The 26,080-nt window shown below is 31.0% G+C and overlaps 1 protein-coding gene across 7 annotated transcripts in view; it reads left to right on the top strand.

Moving 5' to 3' along the window:
- Positions 1 to 24,419, top strand: part of LOC143244882 (latrophilin Cirl-like) — a 126,123-nt gene extending 101,704 nt beyond the window's left edge. For 5 of the 7 annotated variants that reach the window (XM_076490346.1, XM_076490341.1, XM_076490343.1 and 2 more), the window contains 12 exons: positions 410 to 593; positions 1,339 to 1,482; positions 3,553 to 3,770; positions 5,381 to 5,430; positions 7,680 to 7,791; positions 8,533 to 8,633; positions 9,780 to 10,173; positions 10,538 to 10,641; positions 12,973 to 13,141; positions 14,045 to 14,200; positions 16,215 to 16,296; positions 18,153 to 24,419. In XM_076490346.1, coding sequence (XP_076346461.1) covers positions 410 to 593; positions 1,339 to 1,482; positions 3,553 to 3,770; positions 5,381 to 5,430; positions 7,680 to 7,791; positions 8,533 to 8,633; positions 9,780 to 10,173; positions 10,538 to 10,641; positions 12,973 to 13,141; positions 14,045 to 14,200; positions 16,215 to 16,296; positions 18,153 to 18,982 — 2,544 coding nt within the window. In that variant the 3' untranslated portion in view covers positions 18,983 to 24,419. Of the gene's footprint in view, positions 1 to 409; positions 594 to 1,338; positions 1,483 to 3,552; positions 3,771 to 5,380; positions 5,431 to 7,679; positions 7,792 to 8,532; positions 8,634 to 9,779; positions 10,174 to 10,537; positions 10,642 to 12,972; positions 13,142 to 14,044; positions 14,253 to 16,131; positions 16,297 to 18,152 lie in introns of all 7 variants that reach the window. The other 2 variants (XR_013025372.1, XM_076490347.1) reach the window with 2 other exon arrangements.
- Positions 24,420 to 26,080: the final 1,661 nt, after the last annotated feature.

The raw sequence follows: 26,080 nt of genomic DNA, 5'->3' as shown, positions 1-26,080 counted from the left end.
ATTTAAACTTGTAGAATTGCTCTTTCTTGTGCTTCAGAACCTAATACCATCCTCTTTTTTTACAAAACGATATTTGTTTTTATTTTAAGCGAGTTCTGTCTCTAATATCAAGTATAAAGTTAAAAGCGTATAGAAGAATGGTATCCATGGTACGATAGTATGATTGATGACACTCTAGAGGCCTAGAATATACGATCATAGCTCGCTATGTTACTACTTTATACAATCAGTTTCTGAAATATTTCTTATCACCTTTTATTTACTCTTCTGATAATGTTGCATTTCTTTGAAAAATATGACCAGTTTTGTTGATTTTTATTATTATCATTTTAGTTCTCACAACGCAATAATACTCTATAAACTGATTTTTATCCGTATTTCTTTTGTTTCTCTCTACATCCTCTGTAAGTCTGTACAAGAAGTTAGCAGTAACCTCTTGGAAGAGTTTCAAAATCAGTCTTGGCAAGACCTTCCTGCGTCCGAGCAGCGGGTGGCGACTTCAGCTTTAATCCAGAGATTGGAACAGAGTATTTGGTTATTGGCTAACTCCCAGTCGTACAAAAGACGTTTTTCCCGTACTGAATCCAATATTTGTAAGGGTCCTATCTAAAACAATTCATTCCTAACCATAACGACAGCTACTTCTTTTGTATTTGTTTAGATTTTTTAGCATCTAGCTTTCAAACAATAATTTTATCTTTTATCGAATATAACAATGCAACTTTATCTTTTACCTGTAAAAAAACGACTTTTGTCGTTGTAGCAAATCATACGATATCTAAGAGAATCGCCTGAAGTACCTTTGAGATAAAAACTTTATCATGTAATTTTTATAAATACCGTTTTAATCCGAAAGAGAGTTTGAAGATATCCAACTTTCAAGCAAGATTTGCTATTCAAGTATTTTTTATTTTACGATAGGGCGCATTGAAATGTAAAAAACATATTGAATCACATGAGGTAAGGAAACTTATGCTATGATAATCAGTTATTGCACGAAGTTATATGTTTGGAGATTTTAGCTTGATAATCTAGCTTTGAAACAAGGGATTTTTATTTTTCTTTGATGCCTAAAATCTTTGCACAGTCTCTTTTTTTATTGTTAAAACCAAATTGTGTTTCTTATCGAATGTAACGTGACAGTTATACATTTTCAAAGATATAATCCACTGTTCAAACAATGTTTGATATTTGTTATCGAAGATAAAATGCTATATTAAGATAATCAATATTTTCAGTTACTTTACAAAGAGAATCTTAATTTTTATCGAAAACATGTGTAATTATATTTTTAAGAACGTTCTGTTCTGTATTTGAAAGAACGAATTATATTTACAGTGGTCTCCGTAAGATTAGTGGAAACTTGGTCTGTTTCCGCGGTTCGTTTTCCTGTTCCAGAAGACATAGAAGGAACAAGATGGTATCGAATGGAAGACTCTATTCTTCTTCCTGCTGCAGCTTTATTAGGAAGTGCAATAAATGGTAAGTACAATGGTAAAATAAATAATTGTTTAAATATCTTTTCTAAATATACTCTTCAAAACAAGAAACGCAAAAGGGATATTTTTGTTTTTTTAAAGAGAAATATATGTAATAACGTTACAAGCTCAGAGTATGTGATGTTACACGTGTTAATGCACTGATTGTCAGACCAAAATGACAATAAAAGTTGTGCACTTTGAAAACGGAGGAAAACATCGGATTTTTCGCAAAAACGCATGCGTGTCCAATAAATTTGTTTGAGAGATCTGCATGTTCTGCAAGTGCAACATGTGCAAAATCCCTATAAAAGTGACGGGTTTTCGGTTTCCATAGCTCAGTTACACGCAATACAGTTACGTCAAGACTGACTGAAGCACAACGCAACAACGCCATTGGTCGCTTGGAAGCAGGCGAATCTCGATCAGATGTTGCCAGAGCTGTGAATTCCACCCAAGCACCACCACAAGGCTATGGAATTGTCACCAACAACATGGATGAACTCGTGACCGTCCACAAGATCCCGCACAAGATCGCTACATCCGGTTACGTCACCTTTGAGATAGGACCACCACTGCGACGTCTACTACCTCAACCATTCCAGGGCTGCGTAGGATTTCCGATCAGACCGTACGCAACCGTCTACGAGATGCAGGAATCTGACCTCGATGTCCAGTCAGAAGCGTCATCTTCACCCAGCAACATCGTCAAGCACGGCTGCAGTGGACTCGGGCACATCGGGTATGGCCTCATCGACGATGGAGGCATGTTTGGTTCAGCGATGAATCACGTTTTATGCTTCGTAGGCAGGATGGAAGGACCCGTGTTTACCGTCGCCGAGGTGAACGTTTTGCAGCAAACTGTGTGCAGGATATTGACAGATTTGGTGGTGGCAGCGTCATGATGTGGGCTGCCATCGCCTACAATGCCAGAACAGACCTTTTGCACATTCGAGGGAATCTTACGGCTCAACGATACGTCGACGAGATTCTTAGGCCCCATGTGCAACCCATCATGGTGAACGTCAACGACGTTTTTCAACATAACAACGCCCGTCCTCACACAGTTCGACTCACCACTGTCTTCTTGAGACACCACAACATCAACGTTCTTCCCTGGCCCTTCAGATGACCAGATTTAAACCCCATCGAACATCTTTGGGACGAGTTGGACCGACGTTTGCGACGGCGACAACCTCAACCGCAGATTCTACTTCAGCTTGCAGCAGCTTTGCAGGCTGAGTGGACAGCCATTCCACAGGATGTGATTTGTCATCTCATCGCTTCCATGGGCAGGAGATGCCAAGCAGTTATTGATGCTCACGGGGGGCATACTCGTTATTGACGTTGAGTGACGTTAAACTTCACTTAGTGAGCGTGGACTTCGCCTTTGCAGACTTTGGATGTTCAGCAGTGAATGTGCAAAGTTTCACACATGTCGTACAGAACTACCCGGAATAAACTTGTTAACAATTTGTCTCATATTTTGCCTTTTGCGTTTCTTTTTTTGAAGAATATAGTTTAGGCATTTTAACCTCAAGTAATAAAACAATTTGTCTGTTTTGATTATAATTGTTTTACACTGTCTTTTAATAAGTTTAGAAATACATGAACTTCATTTGAATATAATACGTTTATGATTTTTACGTCAAACTAATGCAATTTACAAAAACATATTATTAACTATCTATTCTTAATGAAAGCAATTTTGGCATTAAAACAAAAGTAGACTAAATACTTAAATTGCTCGCTTTTTATCATTTCTTTATAGTTTTTTTACAATGCAACGTTCAGGTTTTAGGTCACTTCAAGCAAAAAAGGTTAGTCAACTAAATATCGCCTTTTTTGTTATCATTTTTCTCTTCAATGAGCACCAGTCTTTAAAATAATTCATTTTTATCAGATAAATCTTTAAAATTTGCTTATACGTAGCCACAAGTTATGTATAATCACTAAAGGAAAATATTGCACACATATTAAATGGAATGAAGGGAAGATAACGTTTCCGCTTATACTGCGATATGGGGAACCGTGATTTATTGCATAAGTAAATAAATTTCCATTTTTGTTACAGGTTTTGTGAAAGTAATGTTTGTTGCCTACAACAGAGTGGAAGAATTCTTATCCTTAGAGGAAAATCTTCCATTAGGCATAGAGGGCACAGCTAGTTCTCCAAACAGTTTGTTAAACTCGACCCAGATAGTTAATTCTAGAGTGCTCTCTGCATCTGTTCAATACTTGCAAATGGTAAAACTTCATCAGCCTGTGAGTGTGACTTTAAGACATTTACAGGTAATGAAAAATATAGTCTTAGCACCAGTTGATTCTGGTGGTGACATGAGGTATATTTAGTTATTATTATTATTATTATTACGACACGTTATTTCAGTTTTTGTTAAATAGTGGTTGGTATTATGATATTCTTAAGGATTTTACCCAGTTTTTCTGTCATTTCCTGTACGACACAAAGCATATAACGATCAGTTAAAGCTTTTCCGACCTTTTTAACAACATATGATCTACACCGACCAAAAGGTTTTATACAAAATTCAAAATATATAGCACCAGTTTCTGTAGACAAGGACTAGAAGACACCCTAAATGATATAACTTATTTATAGCTTTCATCAGTATTACGATATTTAGAATGTTTCATTTGGAGTATACTTTAAACTTTACTTTTACTTCACGAAATCTGATTTGTGAAAATTTAAAAAAAACGTTAACATCTTTGAGGGAACTATCGTGGACTAATTTACTAATTTTAAAGAAACATTTAAGACAAATGTTTTTATAGGTATTTTAAAGATTACTTTACTATTTTAAACGAACTTTTATGGGCTACCATTTTTAAATTAATTAAGAAGTCTCACTTTACTATTTTTAAAGGAACTTTTTATTTCTTTTAATCAGCTCACGTTTAATTTTCTTTCAACGTTGCAGTTCCAAAAACAAGTTTCGAAGATTTTTGTCAAATTTAACCTGTTCAGTGCCGTAGACGAGATAACTCGTCCAAGTCGATCGGTAACACAGTGCCACGGACGAGTTAATTCGTTCTCAATAATACCTAACTTCAATGCTAGATATCAGCACCATACATGAATTTGACCTACTTAAATTGTTTCACTTTCGATCCAAAATGGCTTCACGAAAAAGTTACGAAATGAAGAAGCATGAGAGTTGTATTGTAGCAGCTGAAATAATTGGCAGTCAACAGGTTAAAGAACTTTAATAGTTTATCTCCGATTCTTTATTCACAAATATTAGTTTAATTTTTTAAACGTTCTTTTATAGATGCTTTTAAGTTATTATTGTTTGAAACACTAACACGGAAAGCTTCCTAAATTGTAGTGTCTGTGTGACAAGAAATGTATTGGATGAATTGTTTATCTATTTTAAAATAGGCACTTATTTACAAAATATGCGTAGATTATATCTCGGGGCTTGTGGTGTACAGTTAGAAGGTCAGATCCTGTACACCTCTAGCAGCATTCCTGTTGGGTTTAGTCATTTGTCCTCCGGTAGGTCAGGGATAAATCTATGAAGGGTAAATGCTAAAATTCGGGGTTTGATCCTCAACTCTGGACGTAGCAGATAGCTTAATGCGGTTTTGCTTTATAAAAACAATCATAATTTAGTTATTCCTGTACTTTTTAAGTTATTATATTGTAACTTAGTATAGAAATAAGAGCAACGTTTTTATACTGATTGTTATTTATCGAGTATTTTGAAAATAATTTTCATTAAAAATGGTAGTTGAAAAAGGAGTGTGAAAAGGTTCAGAAGAAATTAGTAAGATGAGAATAAGTGATATTCATTATATCTCTGGCAGGTATTTTTTATATACAGATATAGAAATATCGCAAAATTAATTGTATAAATATACAATTTCTTTCGTTACAGGAAGAAAATATGAGCAGTCCTCGTTGCGTATTCTGGGATTTTTATTCCAGGTGATTATGAGTTGTACCATCCTATTTGACATAAATATCCAGTTGTAGTGACACCTATTAATATATATATATACATACCTATATAAATGTGTACGAATACGTTGTCAAGGTGCTTCTTAATTCAAATAAGGTGCTACCTCAAAGACATATACTATTTAGCGAAATAACTGTCGTTATATTTAGCTGTTATCAGAGATTTTTATTAGGCAGGTTTATAGTAACATTTAAGTTATTTTTATACATAAAACTATTCAATTTTGTTGAGTGAAATTAAACTATGATACTATTTCTTTGTTTTTCAAAGAAGTTTCAAATGTGATTTTATATTGTACATGATCACAAGCGCACTCGTATATTATGTATAATGTTTAATTTATTGGTATAGGTGGTAATGAGGAAGTGCCTGATGTTCTGTTTTATTTTTCTCTGATTCATTGTATTTTGATCTGCCCAGACACATGGATTAAGTTACTTAGATCAAATGATCAATCGTTGAGAGTTTTTATCTTCGGAATTAACTTTTTCTTTCAGAGAAATTTAACTTGAAGTATCTTAAAGTGGTGTATTTAATGCACCGAAATATCGTTTAGTTATATGGTTTAATAGATGATTTTTGAACTATAATGAAGCTTAAATTGACGGCCTATCAAATTTATGTAAACTATATTAAAAATTCTCTTTATATATAAACCTGAAACAAACCATAAATAAAGTGAATAAACTTGACTAAAAATTTCCTTGATTACTAAATATACTTTTGCTTTGGTTTAGTTTATATCGTTGGGTGAGTTCTTTTGGATTACTTGGTAAAATAATACGAAGTACATCTCTCTCAATGAAACTTAATTTTAACTTTATTTCTTAAACTAAACTTTTAAAAAATTGTACTGTTTCCCAATATGCTTAACTTACAAATAAAACTTAACGAGTTAGACTAATACTCTTATCAAAGGCATTAATTTGACAATGTGTAACATTGAACTGGATTACTAACTATCTAATTAATGAATTCACTAACTAATTAACTCGCTCCGTGACTTACTAACAGCTCACTGTTTAACTCTATGAGTGACTGGCTGACCCATTACCTGACTCAGTATGGCATTTTTATACAATTTTTCCCCTAAATTTGTGAAATATTTATAAGGAAAACACATGACACCAGTATAACAGGCTAAAACCCCTATAACAAACAATATAAAAATAATGAAATTAATACATTAAAAACACAGGCTGCATTAATATGTTTTCGTTACCAATAAGCCAATGTTGGATGATGTAAAACATAACATTAGACATTTGCACCTTAGGCTAAAACTATATTAAATTCAAGCACAAAAAATTGCTTAAAAGAGTTTTTATATTTATTTATGTCATAACTTTGATTCATTTTGAAAAAAACAAATTCTGAAGAGTCCAAAGTGTACAATGGTTTGTGTTTTTATTTAGAATAGAGAAGGTCTATTTGTAAAACATCTGAATGTGCCCAAGTCTTAAAGCATTTACATTTTATTTTGGCTCAAATTGACTTTATTAGTGAAACTAAAATGGTCTAAGTCTACAAGGGTTTGCATTTTGCAAGCTATTTACAGATCAAATGCTAAATCATAGCTGTTGTTGTTGTTGTTTTGAATTAAGCACAAAGCTACACAATGGGCTATCTGTGTTCTGCCCACCACGGGTATCGAAACCCGGATTTTAGCGTGTAAGTCCGCAGACATACCGCTGAGCCACTGGGGGGCGTAACTCATAGCAATCTTCATGTAGTATAAGGTATACAGTGACAAATGGGTTCATTGTGTTGATTAAAAATCACTGTTCTTAGTCTATAATAATATAGTCTCAGTGTGAAACAAGAATTTATACACATATATATACTTGAAAAATGCAAAATAAGGTATTTTTCTTGACCATACTCTCTATGGGTTAAACTTGTTGTCCTAATGATGTTAATACATTGTCTTGAAATGCATAAAAATAATGTCTTTTCAGTTGTTTCAATCACCATATAAAATTTAAGAGCTTCAGAGAAAATGAACAGCTCATAGACAAATTTATGAATACATCCGGATACTTGCCTACGTAACATTATTACTTGTAGAATGATATAAAAGTTAATATAAAGTAATGCTAATTCCTACCGAGGTTTAAAATATGTTTTAATGATAATAATATATATTTAAATACATACTAGATATTTTGCTGTATTCGTGAATGCGTTTATTATGATTAATATTATACTGTTCTAGCCAATGGTCTACAGAAGGTTGTTGGGTAAGAAAGACAAACATCACTCACACACTATGTTCTTGCAACCACCTTACTAATTTTGCTGTAGTAATGGAGATAACAGAAAGTCAGGTGAGAAATGAATGGTGTAAATTTTTAAACCGTTTACCCTTGAAGTACTAAAGAAATGTATTGAGCAAAGTATTGGAAAAAATTCGTTTGGTGAAGTTTAAACATTTTATTTGTAATAATTTTATTTTTGTACAATTATTAAGAGCTTCCGATAAAATAAGCTAATTAGATCACAAAGTAAAAACAACTACGCATTAATGAAACTAATTTTATATAAAATTAATTAAAAAACTTAGTATCATAAATCTATTCTTAAGAAAACTAAAGCCTGTAGTGATTAAAATATATTTAATAACAGAATTTTCGTCCGTAACCCCAGTAAATTACCATTAGATATCAGCTTAGAAAATTTAGGCTAGTCTTAAATTTTCACAACAAGCAGATAATGGAAAATCGTTACAAGTGTAAAAAAAATAAAATGCACTTAATAATATTAATTTAATTTCACTGAAGAAAAATTTTCATAATTATTAAAATCAAATTAAAACAATCCACGTTTTCTAAACCAACTAACTATAAATAGGAAAAGGAATATGTGATGTGAAGTACACTTGCTTGTTATGTAGTTTTAAGTTTCTAGCAATGTCACGTGAGGCACTAGAAGTTTGAATTAAATTAAAGTTTAAGTTAAATTTAAAGTTAAATATGTTTAATAATATTAAGAATAAGATTATATGCTTTACTTTTATTAAACATGTGAGATGAATATTTTTCATTCACAAATTTCTTTTCCTTTTTCAGACAAAAACGGAAGGTGTTGCATTTCGTATCGTTATTACTGTTGGCTGCGCCTTTGCACTACTTTTCTTGTTACTCACCTTTGTGGTTCTTCAGTTTCTAAGGTAAGTTTTGACTGAATGTTATGCGTGTGTCTTTACTCTGGAAGCTCCGTTTTTTATTTCTATGAATTTGGCGGTTGGAGAATATTAAAAAATGTATTCAATTTCAATATTTCATTAGGTCTGCCCCCCAATAGCTCAGCGGTATGTCTGCGAACTTACAACGCTGAAAACAGGATTTCGATATCCGTTGTGGGCAAAGCATAAATAGCCCATTGTGTAGCATTGTGCTTAATTCAAAACAACAATCATTAGGTCTGTTAGTGAGTGTAATATACACTTTTATGGTTTGACACTTTGAACAGTAGATGAACAATAGCACTCTGTAATTAAAATGTTTGGATTCCAAGAAACTGAAAAACTGCATTAATATGATGAAGGGGGTAAGGTTGTTCTTTAAAGCACAAAATATTTCCAAGAGTTTAAAATAGTAAAATCCTTGATGCTTATGTGACCATACAACAAAGTTGAATCTATTTAATTATCTATCTATTTGTCTGTCTGTCTATTAACATTGAGTAAGAAGTCATTTGAAAGAAAATTGTCTTTATATCTGTCATCAAAACTAAATTTTAAAACAATCTTGTATTATTCGCTTGCAGTACAGGCTTTATTCAGTCATATGTAATATTTTAATTAAAACTATTGGTAATTATGGGTTAATTTTGGATCGTGTTAAAAATTACTACTTTCATTAAGAATTTCCATAAAAATAAAAAATTGATTAAAATATTTCACTAACTTATTAAAAAATTCAGTTACTTTTATATTTGTAATCTAAAACTTTGTTATCCTAGTGTGTCCTCTGGTAAGACATTGATACCTTTCCGGTCTTACAATGCCGATAGTCATGTGTAGATTTGTTCCAAAAATATCTTATAATAACGTATAATATATAAAGCGTTTTGTGGTTCTAAAAAACATAACTACTTTACGGATGAGCGTTTTTGACATAACATGCTTTGTCTTCTTTGGAATAGAATACGGAAAAAGTTCCAAGAAAAAACTGAAAATATTAGTTTTTATGTTAATAACTAAATATATTAGATTAATTTGAAAACACAATATTATAATATGTGCTTTTTATAATGTTTTTAATGAGTAAAATTTGTGAAGAACAACCCAAAAAGTCTTAATTTTGTTTTTCAGGAACTTACAAGGGGTTCGAAATACAATCCATAAAAATATCTCCCTGTGTCTGTTTCTGACTGAAGTTGTTTTTGTGGGTGGAATTGACCAGATCACCAATCGAATTGCGTGTGGAATAATAGCAGGACTTCTCCATTATTTTCTCCTTGTTGTCTTTGCCTGGACGTTCCTGGAATCGTTTCAGCTTTTTCTGATGGTGTTAGATGTGTTTAAGGCCGAGAAGACCCGTTGGAAGTGGTGGTATTACAGCCTTGGTTATGGCTTGCCTGTAATCGTCGTAGGGGTTTCGGTTGTTATTGATCCCTACAGTTACGGTACATTGTCTTTCTGCTGGCTGAACATTAAGAATTATTACGTATTTAGCTTCGTAGGACCGACTCTGGCCTTCGTTGTGGTGAGTACTTACGGACTGCTGTTCGTTCCGGCTGAAGAGGTTTTCTACATTTCAGATTGTTCCACAATATTCAGTATATGCTTTTGAACATCGATTAGAAATAAATGTAAATAGAGAAAAATAGTATAAACACTTGTTTTCTTGTTTGGAATTTATTAAGTAATCATTAATATAGTTCATTCAAAAATCCTGTTTTTTTATAAAGTACAGTTAATTGTAAGTAAAATGTCACGGCCTATTGTTTTGTTACTAACACACTGATTTTAATTAATTACCTTATCTAGCATCTAACATAAAGGGTGCTCTCAGTGTGAAACTAGTTTAGTATACATTTGATATCGCTATTAATATCTTATACTTGCAGGCCTCTATTACTTTCTACTTTCTAATTCTGTGCAAAGTTTGCTACAAGGCGCAAAATGCTCTTACGATAAAGAGTAAAGAAGAAACAGGAAGGTCGAGTGTAAGGTAAGAAATATCTATTATATTCATTAATTTTTTGTTTCCTCTAACTGTTTTCTTAACGCTCTTTCCTCCCTTACAACCATTATCATTAATAAATGTAAATATTAGCTAATGGTAAAATAAATAGCTAATGTGTTATTAATTGTTAACCTAAGAACGTGATTTGTAAATGGCTTAATTACAATTCACCAGTTTAGTCTGGTTTACAACATAGCAATTGTTTTTTTTTTCAAAAATGATGATATATAGTTCCTAAACCAGTAATATGCCTATCGCATCGTAACTGGACGGATGAATCCTGATATGATCTACTGCCATTAGACAGATGTAGTAGCATTGCCTGTTTAAACTCTCCTATGTAGAATTGTTTAGTAATATTTCAGAGATGTGTATCACAGGAGAGATATAACGTTTCGACCTTCTTAAGTCAGTTTTAGGCTAATATTCATATCACCCGACCTGAGATGCATCATTACTTCAAGTGGGTTTCTCGTTATCAAGAATTTTCAGAGATTTGTTAGTATAGCAGAATGATACCAAATTAGTGTAGAAAACTTCTTTTGTGTACATTATGTTCAGAGCTCTACTTGTAAACAACAAATAAAGGATTTGATAAAGTAAGACTATCAAGATTTATAAATACAAAACATATATTCAACAGTAAAAGTAATTATTACAAGTGCCTGAAATTAATATTTTTATAATGTTACAGAATTAAAAATATATATGTAATACATGCATGTATTATTATATCGACAATTGAAAGTTTCGTATGAACATTATTTTTCATCGCTTTTGTTTTTTTTAAATGAACAAAATCGTATAATAGCTGCATTAAAAATACCAAACAGAAAAACTTGGTCAACACTAATGGTTGTTTAGCTAAACAAATAAGTCATTTATTAACGCTATTCCAAGAATAAAATTGTGTTTCGATTCTCCCTCTAGTAACGTATATAATGACATTATATAATTTGTGTCAAAAGACCATCCTTTCCTAAGATGTGGAAGCAGGTTTAAGACGAGTGTGAACTTAAAAGAAACTAAACAAATGTCAGATTTTCCTGAAAACAAGTGATGCATTACGTCTAAGTATCTGACTGAATGGGCGAAAAAAAATATATTCGCTGCAGTTTCTATTGTAAACGTTTTTATGATGTTCAAAATGTACGATAGGTTTTTAATTAATTGTACATTATTCATAACTGGAATAAAATTAAATTTTATAGTAACATTCCCATATGTATTTAGAAATGATGTATGTTAACTTGTAGAATATTTGTTTGACTATGAGAGAAATTCACTGCAGGTTAACCAGTAGTTTTAAAAGAGTTCATGTTATTCAGTTAACTTAAAGTTGAATTTTACTTTTGATAGAAAGAAACGGATTAAAAAAAAGAGATAATAATTTAAGGTATCTAAAATACTATTCAGTAATTTTTCCAACGATTTATTATTTCTGCTATAATAGTGCTTTGACCCATTTTTTTCTATGAGCTGAAAAAATCTATTGTTATAGAAATATTTTCGAATAAATCTGATTTAAACTTGCATAATTCATCTCATGTTTTAAAATACTTGCTTTGTGGTTCATATTTCATTTTGGTAATTTTAGAAACTTTGATTGAAACACGAATAGCATATCTATTATTCAGTTCGTTTTTATATTTTAAGTTTTCAGTAAAAATATACTTTATATCATTTTTGTATACAAAGCACAAATAACCTATATTTTTACTTTGGAACAACGTTAAAAAATACTAACTAGAACACCTGGAATAGTAGAATATGACATGGCAGCATTCGGCATATGATATCCATGCCAATTTATTAGCTCTATTAAAAATAAATAACAATCTTTAGCTACACAAAGTAAACTAAACTGCCCTTAGCCTAATGAAATTATCTGGACTCTTAAGCATTACAACCGATGTACAAAAACAACGGGGAGAAAATTGTGAACGCTGCAACCTATTAACCTACTTGTTTTAATATTTCTTTAAAAGTCGTATTCTTTACAAATATAAAAGTAAAAGGAGCAATCCCAAGATATTTGAAAAGCAAATATCTCACGAAAGAAGAAAAACTACCTTTAAATGAAATTTTTATCAAGTAACAATAAACGTTTATTTAAAGTATTTCGACGTTCAAAAATGTAATCCTTCTGGTCTTGAAACCGAAAAGAAATATCGTAAAATAAGTTATTCGTGTATAAATGGTTAAATTTCCGAATTAGAAGTCTGATCCTCCATATTGTATTAAGTAGATGAATACCAAGACACTAGTCTCAACTAAAGCTATAAATGTTTGTTTTACCAGTTTTTATCCTTTCAGGATGTGGTGCCGAGAAGATATTTTGATCCTGTTAGTTTTAAGTCTTACATGGAGTTTAGCTTTGTGGTTTTTGCTTGAGGGCATTTCTCTGTCAGCGTATTTGTTCACCGTCCTCAACTGTCTCCAGGGTCTGCTTATATTTATCTTCTTCTGTTTAAGAGATCCTGAGGTATGAGCTCTAGTTTCCACACAATGTAAAGTATTTGTATATACACTATCGGTAATTTCGGCAATAAATGAAGGTTTTAGAGATAAGTCATAAGCGGAGTGAAATACTACAGTCGGAATATATCATACATTATATATGTAAATATAAGCCATTGGGCGTTAGATACTTTTTGCAGTAATTTTTTTAGACACGTGTAATATTTACAAAGATATATTATTTTTTCAGTAAAAATATAAAATAAATAAATTGAAGTTATGTAGCCAATTTTCCTGTGTTTTTATTTGGATTAAATATAAGGGTACATAACGGTAATTTGAAAGTTTAGCCAAATACTGTTTATATCTCCATTACCTTTTGCTAAATACAAGAAGCAATCCATGTTTATGTGTATGCTAGTATGCACTGAGACAGTTAATTAGTTTTTCTAATGGAAGTTTTAAAAGTTAAAAATAATTCTACATTAAAATACTCTTAGTGTAAACTTAGAAATGGATTCAGTGTAAATAAATCAAGTATCAAACAATAAAATAAAGGTCTCTAGTGGTATAGCTGCATGTATGCGGACTTACAACATTAGAATCTGGGTTTTGATACCGTAGTGAGCAGAACAGCATTGTGTTTGATTACAAACAAACAATGAAATAAATTTAAAATCTTTAAATTAGTACAATATAAATCTATATCAAAGAAAAATAAACATTTATTTTCAACAGAGCAAATCAGCTGATACCAAAACAAGCGTTCAATAACAACAACAAATGTATTTAACGCATAGCAACCCACGTATGGAATAATAAAAGGATAGCAAAGCGAATATCAAATTATGGGAGAAAAAAACATGTTTAACACACTGTAATGGTGATAAATGCTCAACTAATTAATTAACTGATATTTACCACGTAGGTAAGAAAAGTCTTTTGGAAAAATCACCATCAAAATGACTGGCTGCCAAATTGCTGCCAGAAATCAAAGACACACGACAGCCAGCCAAGCCTCTATGTCCATACAAACGGATTAATGTCTACAGCCCCAATCCCGTCTATCAGTGGCCATCATAGTGTGGGTAGTCCTGTCCTTCCTACCCCTACTTCTGTTACTTCTTTGTCCTCAGGTACACTTCCTACCTTTGCACATGTTTGTTTTGTTACTGCATTCTGATACATTACAGCACCCCTTTTTTCTTTTTTATCTCATCACTTTCACTTTGGGTACGCTATATTAATTTGATGTTTTATACTTTCTCTTATTTATTTTTGTTCATTTTATTGCATGATCAACGAATATTATTTTTGTTTAAACTTTATCATTAGAATGATTAATCAATCATTTTAATTTTATGAGATAAGGATATACATCAGGTGTTAACAATGTTTAATAATTAGTTTATATGTGAGACTTTATAGTCACCTCTGAAAATTAAGTTTTAATGATTTGTTTATTTTTTAAAATATGGATTAAAAGTAACAAAAACATTTTAAATGTCGTCAGATCATTTTTCATTGCGCATCACAGTGAGGTAATAGTAAAGACATATTTTTAAAATAGATTAAAATATAACAAATAAATGTATATATATATAAAACGGCTGGTATGGATAGAGAAAGAACTATGTAGAGGAGCGAACAACGTTGCTTGCTCCTCTACATAGTGCTTTATCTACTCATACCAGCCGTTTTTACATATATAATTTTCTCTACTAGTGGGTTTTTTCGTCATCACGAAATAAATGTATAAAATAGAGTGCAGGATTATACTGAGCGCACCACTTAAACGTTGCTACATATAATTAATTCTATATCCATACGTTGTTTTCAACCGTAGCTCTTAGAACTCTGATACCTTTTTAAAATACGTGATAGAAAAAAACAAGGTATTATTTGTCTTTCTTTTTATTTCACGTCAATGGTGTTAAGCCTGACAGATTTCGAGGATTAGGTGAAATTCAAAACGTAACAAACAGACTTTCTGTCACTAATGTGATGCTTTGCTTGTCTGTTTAGTACAACATGTCATAGAAAACCTAGCCTCTATAGTTAAAAACAACTAGTATATGATCTTTATTTCATCACATTTTTGTCTGAAAGTCATCTATATTTGCTGTGCGAGTAAAACAAAAATAAAAATAAAGATGTGTTTATTATAAAAGTACAATATATTGTAGTTCAGAAGTTGTTAAAAATATTTTATTGCGCTGTTTCTACAACTGATTTTAAAACTGTAAAACTATTTCTATGGTTTTACTCGCTCATTTGAACCACAAAGGTTGATTAAGTCGCAGTAATATTAATAGGCATTTCCTTGGTATTAATGTTGACGTTTAACTAAATTTATTGTATATTAAGTATTTTGTAGCAGGAATTATATACATATAAATATGTTCAAAATATGAAATATATGTATGTTTGCAAAGGTGTGTGACCTTCTCGAGAGTGATAAATGTATACAAATATTCAAAGCACCGCCAAGTTCTAAATGTCATATATCCCAGAATTACAAGTTAAGATTAAAGAGTGGAAGACTTTAATTGTTTAGCACTATAAGAAGAACCGTTGGCCGAAGAGCAGTGTTAAAACTAGGAAATCACTACAAACCTATGGAAATCTAAAGTATGAATAAAAAGATAGGTTGTTTTTGAACTTGGTTATGCTTTGAATATATATATATGTATATAATTTCAATAACGTAATAATGTTATTTGTAGTTTTTGCTTTCTTTTAAAAATATGTTGCAAAATATAGTGTGAAACAAGTAAACATTAGTTAAACAGATAAGCTCCATAAGATAACATCACTCTTAGAAATATGTATATTCCGTATACTTTCTCAGCTTTTGGTAGTTATGGTTATGTTTCAAAAAGTCTTGCTGAAATAAAAACAAGTCAGATGTAATTTAATGTAATCTAAAGTCTCTCAGATAAAAATGTCTCTGCATTCAAAGAAAAGCTTTCTTTTTATCAAGAGAAAATCCTTATGGTGCGTACCAAATTCCAGGGAATCCTTGAGGTTATTTTTAAACTGGTTAACTCGTTTATTAGGTGAGTATTTAAACTAAAAGAACCTGAACTAATTTATAGTTACCACATCTGTCATGGAGATTGTTGAAGGACCATCAAACATGGGATACCAGTTCAGCTATCGTGAATTCTATCACACCAGGTGAGTCGTGTAGCTTGAAATGCACTTACTTTTATTACCTCGTGGTGAAACTAAACACTGAAATGTTTTTTTTTAAGTAAATTGTACTTTTTATTAAGTTTGTTTGTTTCTGTTTGCTTTTAAATTTCGCGCAAAACTACATGAGGGCTATCTGCGCTATCCGTCCCTAATTTGCCAGTGTAAGACTAGAGGAAAGGGCAATCATGTTTGGTGCGACCGAGATTCGAACCCGCAACCCTCAGATTACGAGTCGAACGCCTTAACTCACCTGGCTATGGCGGGCCTACCTTTTTATTAAGACAATATGAATTTCTCAGCTCTAATCTGGTCAGTTTGTCATATTATATACGCGATCACATTATGTAACAGATCATTGTTCGGCAGCGTCAAGCACACAAATTAGATCTGATTTATTTATGTTAACGTTAGGAATATCTGAATAACCATGAATAGTTCAGATTAATTCCAATTAATATTAAATAAGCAATACAATCTTTAATATTCTGAGATCGAACTAGCTAATTATTGTCGTCCGAGCATTGCGCATCATAAGTTGAAGTCAGATTTTATCACTCATTATAGCCTCATGCCAAAAGTGAAAATTTAGTTTTCATTTTTTACAAAATTTTACTTAATTTAAAGTTATGATAGTATGCTTTTAGACAAATCCAATTTTAAAGTATAGTTTGATTTTTTCTTTATTGCTAAAATATACATTAAATGCTGGTTGAGCGTTTACCATGTTGTTACGCTCCATTTTAAAACAAAAAACATTTGTTTCTGGCTATAAATTTGCTTGTTTTATTTTTAACCTCTCTTCTCCAGGTGGATCAACCGTAAGTTTGTGGGCTGAAGGTGCTGATAATTAGGTTTCGATGTATATCCCGTTATGAACTTTGCGCTTGAACACAAACAAACAAAGTTTTCGTTAGTTGTGGGTTAATATTGTTATAAATGGTAAACTTCAGGAAACATCTAAAAACTTAGCTAAACAGCGAAAAGTAATATGTAATGTGCCCTTAGTTAGTTTTGTGAAAAATATCATAGTGTGATTGTCTTAAAATTATCTGTCGTTTAAAGGTTAGTGCTGAGTAAAAGTAATATGTAATGTGCCCTTAGTTAGTTTTGTGAAAAATATCATAGTGTGATTGTCTTAAAATTATCTGTCGTTTAAAGGTTAGTGCTGAGAAGGCGTCTTATTATTCGGTCTTATTACAAAGAAGTATAATTTTACTTTTAAAAGTTAACATTAAATTAGTTTTCATGAAATTTGGTCTATGTTTAAAACCGAAGTTAATCTAGTACATTGTTTTTGCTCAAGTTAATGCTTAACATTGAATTAGTAATTTATAGTTAAGCTTTTGTTCAAGATTAAACTTTAATTAGTACCTATAGTTTAGGCTTTTGACAAAGGATAAATTTTTCTTTAGAATTTAGCTTTTTAAAGGCTTAAGTCTGAATTATTGATTTGTAAATTATATATTTCATTTGAAAAACTAAAGCTTATTTGAAGTTTTTAATTTCTAATTACATTTTAATTTTAACATTAAAGTTGAATTAATACTTAATAGCTTCAAATTATGATAAAATTAAAAATAAACTTTTTAAAAATTTATTAAAAATAAATATATTAGCTAAAGTGTTAAATGATTTTCAGTTATTTCCTTACATAACAGACGATTTATAGTCTGATATTTGGATATTATTATAAGAGTTGCAGTGGAACTTTATAAATAGATCTTTTTTTAAAAGTTAAACTTATGCTAGGACCTTGTGTTAATGCTTATGTTAATATTTAACATTATAGTTATTGTCTTTGTTTAACACTACTTAAGCCCTGTTGTTGCGTATTTTAGATCTCCCATTTATTCCCATGGTGGGTTTGCAAACTGATGATCTTTGTCTGAGAAACTGGCTCTCGGCTTCTTCCTACAGAACAAGGAATCAGGGTGAGAGAGGTGTTCTTGTTGTAGATCAGGCTACATTTGTAGGTGATTCCTCATCGGTTGATAATTCCCCATTCTGGGAAAACCCAAGAAAAAAAATAAATACTACTATAAATCGACTTCAACAAAGAGAGATTTATTCTTCTCACTCTTGCGTCACGTCTGCATCACGCATAGATCATGTTTATGATACCGTGGCAGCAGATTCTCTAATAAAACATAATAATCCATTAGCAGGACGAAATAATGACGAAGAATTCTCACAACATGAAAATAGATCAATAAAAAATATGCATAAAATTGAATCTGTATCCAAATACTGCGATCACGCCCTTGAAAGCTCCGCTATGTTTCCTTCTCTAGGCACTCATCGCACACATCATCTCGGTCCTTTATTTCCAAAAGGCTATTTACACTCCCAAGTTTTCTATAGCGGAATAAGTAGCCCTATGGACTTGGACTTGTCTGACAGTAGCCTAGAGCACGAACGGTATGAAATATCGTCCTCCGTTAGCCCCGACCTTGACAGCTCGTTCAGCGTTGATGTACAACCCGATAGCCAAGTGCTACAGAGCCTGCCTAACTTATACACTTCGGAAGGAAGATCAGCGCCAACATTTCCTCACATGCTCAAGTATCCCAGTGACAATACTTTTTTGAATCCTGGTCATTGGGAGGACACACGAGAGGGCCGAGAGCCTTATCGTCCAACTGAAGACAAACGTGATAATGAAAGATGATAGGTACTTTTTGCAACAGTTCAACGTCAAAGCTGTGCGAGAAGGGAATTTAACTCATTCGTTTGTGGCTAGTCAGTTTTTTGTGTAGTGTCTTACTACTTTATAATATGTAGTATGATGGTATTCTCGTTCTCAAGGTGCTTTGTAAAGTGAGCTTGTGTACTTGATGTAAATAACATTGTTTATTTCAATGGCAAAGTAAGTTTGTGCTACCTCTTAAACTTTGTGTTTTAGTGATTGAAACGGACATTTTATTCCCCATTTCTATATCGAGTTTTTATATGTTGTGAACTTTCACCCTGAATTTGTCATTTGCACTGAATATGTGTTTCTATTTGTTTTAAACGAAAAAAAATATTGATATTCTTGAAACTTAGAAGATTAAAAAAATTAAGTATCTTTCGAAAAAGTGAGTAAACCTCAAACAAAAGTGAGATTGCAAACGAACTTATAGTTCAATCATCATGAAATTAAACCCTTTACGTTTTTTGTTAAATTTAAAAATAGGTTAAGAGAAATTTATGAGAAAAATTAATGGCTTAAACAGTTTTGTATCACTATTTTCAACAGTACATACTGCAGAAAATTGTATACATAGGTTTCTCTAGTGGTCAGAAGGAACCAACAATATTAGATATATTTGACGAGATTCATACTAGACGTCATACATTTCATTCATCAAAAGGTCTTGAATAAAATATCATACTCCAACCAAATAAATAAAGGAATTATACAACCACAGGCTCGTGTTTAGAGCAGAATTCATATATTTGTAATACTAATTGCAAACTCAAAAACAAACTGTAGAAAGATGAAAAAGTTACGTTTAATAAGAAATAATAAATTTATGTGTACTAACTTTCTCGTGTCTGTCCTTAGAGCTTTGTGTTAGCAATACAAAGTGGTCATTTTTTAATTTGCTGCATGGTGATAGTATGGGAGATCCCCAAGTAGCTGTTTGTCAAACTGGAACCTGCGTGCTCCAATTTAACAGTCAAAATTGATATACCATCCTGATAAAATTATTTTAATTAAGATCGTTTCTCGTTTTGAAGAGTAAAACACATCCCAAGTTTTCATAGCAGCACATCTTCCTTTTTAACTAATGCCCTTAAATGGAATATTAAAGCGCATGACAATTGAAACGACATTGACGTAGCATGTAAACATTTTTTTTTCTGTTAACGTATAAAAATACTCTAAATCACATATGTATACAGTAGAAACGTACAATTCACTAATGCAGATGAAGTGAGAAAACATTATTTTTTTTTTTTTATAATTGAAGAATATCACAATAAAATTTTCTGTTTATTAAACTTAGAAATCTGTAACAGTTCCAATAATTATTCTAATAAGATATGTGTTTTTTTATGACGGGTCTGATTTGGCAATCTCTCTCAACATCCAGTGTCTAGGATTTTTCCTAGATATTTGGAGAAATTTCTATTCCTTGTATAGAGTAAAACAAAGTTTTTACTCTGTACAGCCAATAATCGTTGTCTGAAATACCGTAGAACACGTTATCGTTTGAAGTTATTCAAAAGTTCATTACTAAATTATTAGAAAAAACGCCCGGGATATATATTTTACAGTATCTTTATCCCTAATATCTAATCCAGTTGTATTTTGTTTAATGTTTTACAGTAACTGGTGTTTTTAAGTTAAGATACATTTTCTACTTATTGAATTACAATTTATAAACACAGATTACCCTTTAATAATACAGCTATCTAATAATATTCAATTACTAATGAAGTTGAAATATAATAAATGTATACTGTTAGTTTACTGTTACTTGAATAAAGTCTTTTAAGCTTATTGTTCATGATCGGTCACTAGTAGTTAAGAATGGTTTTATGTAACTTGGTGATTGGAGATTCGCTTCAACCTGTTTGATAGTATGTAGAAATAATCAAGAGATATTTATGATTAATTTATGACTGTACTTTCCTTAAGATAACTCGCTCCTTCCCATTATGATATAGGGTTTTAGCAATGCTAGGGTTTCTTTCAGTAAAGTTCTTAAGCGTATATATATATTTTATTATATAGTTCCTAATAGCATTGTATAAAAAGGAAGGTTCGTACTGCATCTGCTATATTAACAAATTTTATGAAACATATATAATAAGTTTTGATTTAAAGTAATGAATTATGTGTTTTGTTTACATCCTTAAATATTAAAGTGAATCGATTTTGTCGATTGAAATATAGTTTCTTCAGTTGCAAGAAACAAACTATTGCTTAGATAAAATATAAAAAGTCAAATGTGACATAACCTATGTTACGTATTTAAATTGATGTTTAAATACGAATTTTTATATTTAATATTTTGAAAAGCGGGAGATATTATCATAAAAATATAAAAAAAAATCATCTTACGTTCACTAAGAAGTTATGCTGAAAGAAATTGTTTTTATTACATAAATAATAGACTGAGTTCGAAATATAAAAATATTAAATTTTATATACTGTATGTATTATTATGTTTATCTAGCATACAAATGAACATATTCAAGAATTTCTACATAATATGTTCAAATTAAATATCATTCATGAGGCTATGAAGTTACTAAAACGCGAAACATTTAATTCATAGTTACGCTTGTCATATATTTTTCCTTCTCTAGACTGTATTCTGTCATTTTGACAATAAATAGGTTTATTTATATGATATTTACTGCTAATGTGTAAAGATTTGTAGAAAAAATGCAGAATAACAAAATCCTGATAACTAAAATACTTACCTTATAAGCCAAAGAGAAACGAATAATCTAAAACTATGTGAGAAAGTTTAGATTTCAGTTTAAAACTAAGAAATTCTTTAATCTGTGGTTAAATTAGTTATGATAACTCGAATCTATTTCCTTTGGATATTTTCTTCTTTGGAACTCAGCTCTCTGTGTAATATAATTATGAAGATTTAAAAGTAAGTGTGTTCATTAATGTTTTATTCTCTGTGAAATGGTAATTAGGAGATGGAGATACGTTCATTAAAGTATTTTTGTGAAGAAATAATATAAAATTTTGGTTCTATTTACAATTTTGAAAACATTGTTTTAAGAGTGAATAGATGTTCTATGGTTTATTCTTCTAGGAAAAGTATGCAAAATGTTTGATAAAACCTTCACCTGGAAAAGGCTATAAACATAAAAATTTGATAAATTTCTTTCCAAAGAGTTCATATTTTTTTCACACGTGTGAAACGATAATTCATAAAAAATGCAAGTACTAAAATATATGCGTATAATGAAGTACTCTTCTTTTATGATTTCTTCTGCGAAATTAGTTTCATCTTGTCTACTTTCAGTTCTTCTAAGTAAGAATTGGTTGATTCTGGAAACTAAAGAAAAGCTTAGCTAGTAATTCTGTAATCATGGGAATCTAATTTCTTGCTAAAGATAAATGTATATAGATATCTAAGGCAAAACAGATTGTCTTTATAGTGATTAAAACAAAATGCTTATTAGTCCCTGTACTAAGCAGAATTTGTGCTCGGTTTTCCAAATTAATTCTAGTGTTGACTTTGTTTATGTTGAAATTAAATATAATTCTTTATCAAAATAATGTTAATTACGCCTTCGAAAGCAGTAATTAATCCACATATCGATACATAAAATAACAATGATTATTCTTCTCAAAATAATTTGGCTTATTTCTAAGAAAATGTGATATTCGAATTATGCGAATCGTATAACATAGCCTTAAATATGTTGATTTACGTTTTCCAGCTTAAAACATTAAACCCTGAAATAATAAGTTTTTGTTATAAATACATACATTATTCATATATCGGTCTCAAGAATATAAAGTACTTAATCATGCATCATGGTGAATATATTTTTTTCTCTACAACGAAATACAATAGATTTGATGTATAATAGTGTACTCCTTACCCACCAGGACTAATTAGAAAACGTAAACATTCACAAATAAAATATTTGAAACTGTTGCAGGTTTATACTTCATAAATTTTTTGAGAACAGTTAATTCTACTTGTATGAGTAAAGTGTAATTTATAAAATCTAAAATGTTAATTCTATGGTTGAGATATAAGATATTACTAATTTTTAGCTTTGATTAAATATGTTACACCTATATAGTCTTTTCTTTACGCCTCCCCACTGGCATAGCAGGATATCTGCGGACTCACATCATTAGAAATCGGGTTTCGATACCTGTGGTGGGCAGAGCACATATAACCTCTTGTTTACATTTGTGTTTAAGTCGAAACAATCAACCAATATTTCTTTTACTGTAGTTTTCACTGGTACAGCGGTACATGTGGGGACTCTCAACGCTAGAAACTGGATTTCGATGCCTGTGGTAGGCTTAATATAAATAACCCATTGTGTATTTTTGTACGTAACTATGTATTTAATTTAGCAAACCGACAACCACAAAATGATTCCGTCATAAACCCAACTAGGGACACAATTTAATTGTCAAAAGGTTATGTTTAACCGTTAGAAGTAGAAAACAGTGTGGATAGTGGCATTAAACTGCTTATTGTTACTTTTCATCCCCATGATACAAGCGTTTCTTCTCTACTTGACTCCGACTCATTGTAACTAAAATCAAGTTAAATTAAATCATGGATGATATTTTACATTCAAAACACACTTCAGTTAATTCTGTGTTTGATGTTTTGTGATAAGCTGCTTGTGGGCCTTAACCGCTTAAAACATGTCTTTCTCCGAGTACATTTCATATTGAGAAAACTTTACTGGAATAGTGTGTCAAATAGTTTTAAGCATACAGTAAAATAGTTTTATATTTTATGGTTTATCAAGTCATAAGGCAGAAGCAAATAATATAAACTAATATTTATGATGTTTGGATAACATGCATACATAAATTGCTAAAAAAGATACTCGATAGGCGCTTTAACAAAGGAGGTCTATCATATTCAGTGTTGAATTGACATGAGAATTCATACAGTTGTTGTTTGTAGTTAAGCACAAATATACACCAAAGTATCAAAACATGGATTCTAATGGTCAAGTCTGCAGATATACCGTTGTGCCATTGGGTGAGAACTTCCTACTGAAAGAGACTCTTTTTTAAAAAATTGTCGTTTAGTATATGACAAAGTTTTACTAACCTATTTAGATGTTTCTTACTCTAGAATTAAAATATTTATGGTAAAATAAACACAAACAGTGTTTAGAAAACTTTGAAATAGGCGTTTTTTGTTTTTCAATAATAAAAAAACTCATTACAATTTGACTCCTAAACATACAAAAGTGTTATACATAGGGAAAATCGCATTTATATTTTCAATTGGATCAGGACATACTTAAAATCTAAATAAATATGAATTCTTACTGAGCAAGTATAACCAAATTATCAGATTGGACCATACTTTAGTACACCAATTGGTTTTAAAACGTGTATATAGAAAGTTTTAGTTTGAATAAACTAGTAAATATCACTTTCTATTTGTCGGTTTTCAATTTTTATGATGATATTCCATGCAAAAAATATATATTTGTTTATTCACTGGACCACATCAATTTGCAATGTAAAAACGTTTATTGTTTGTGCTGCTTGATGTTTTGACTAATGTTTTTCTTAATTAATTTATAACATTTCACTTGGACTGTGGCCTAACGTTAACGTATTAGCAGATCTAAGATTCAAGCCGAGATATGCCGGTAAACACTTTCTACGCTTTCAGTTATGATAGTCATTACCCTATTTAGTTCGAAGTACCCGTAGACGGCGAGTGTGAATGAACGGTCATCATCTCTAATTTTAGAAGGATTATGACTAATTCATACAGTGTTTGACATGTCCGCTTACAGCAACTGTACCATAAAGAGTTTTTCGGGTTTGAATATATCAAATACCAAAATATTCTTCACATGCAACCTGCGTGATGTAAAGATATTTGAAATAAACAATAATTTAATAATTATCGTTAACAAACAAAATGATTTAAGCTAAAACTCCAAGTCTGAGTAGCAATTTAAAAACAAATATTTTAAATATTTCGATTACAGGTTTTAATGCAAAAACTCGAGAAATATTTCATGACTGATTATGCCTATACGTTTGCTTTAATATTTAAGTAGAATAGGAAAACTCATGGAATTCTTTATGCCGAGGAAAGGAATACAACGCTAAAGACGATTTCATAATATCGGTTATATAAAGCTCAAATGTGAAAAAATAAAGAATTCCAATGACAGTACTAAGAATAAAATCGATATAACTAATACGTATATGTTGTACGTGCAATGGGAATTATATTCCTGTTAAATAGAATGTGATTTTCATGTACCTAGTGAACAGTTTATATTATTAAAGATAATGGATATGGGATACAACTAAACTAAACAAGAAAGATGTAATCACAATCGATTTTCATTCGTTCGGAGCTAATTATAACACACATAATACACAATTTTATTAGAAATCCTAAATATATGCGTTTCTTCTTAATATGTATCAAGTTTTTACTAAGATCCGACGGTTAAAACAACGCTGTATTACAATTACATAAATTAACATGTGAGCGAAAGAGGAAACAGAAATAATTTAAAGTTCTGTAAAATCATGGCAATTGTTTTGGATAATGAGATAGTCGTTAATTTTATCCTCTCGATGTGAATGCTAATGATTTGCTCTTTCCATTTCATTTGCTTCATTATGGCAAAGCACTACCTCATTGAAGGCATATCTTTATTTATCAAAGTTATACCCCGAAGGATTTCGTCATTTCTCCATTAGAATATTTAATTGTTGAGGTAACTTATGCAATTTACAGCCCATGTAACAATTATAAAAATAATCCCCTTCTCATGATGGTCAATTATCTGTCACGTCATGTGCTTTAATGAAGAAACAAAAATGGAATATTTATTACCGTCAAGACATTTCAAATTAAATAGTTTAAATAGGAAACACTGCAATATAAACATGGGTTAATTATCAAAATAAAATTAATTTAAGGTATGGGGATTCTTCATTATGTTTTTTATAAAATTCATCCTGTAAGATTTTTCTGGAAGCATCTTCCAGAGATATGCGCTTGTACATAAGCAATTTCTTTAAAAGACAGATCTCTACACCGTTGGCTACAGTTGCTCA

The sequence above is a fragment of the Tachypleus tridentatus genome, chromosome 2 (assembly GCF_004210375.1).
Source record: "Tachypleus tridentatus isolate NWPU-2018 chromosome 2, ASM421037v1, whole genome shotgun sequence".
Classification (NCBI taxonomy): Eukaryota; Metazoa; Arthropoda; class Merostomata; order Xiphosura; family Limulidae; genus Tachypleus; species Tachypleus tridentatus.
The sequence above is the reverse complement of the archived record's forward strand: the minus strand, read 5'-3'. Positions and strand labels throughout refer to the sequence as shown.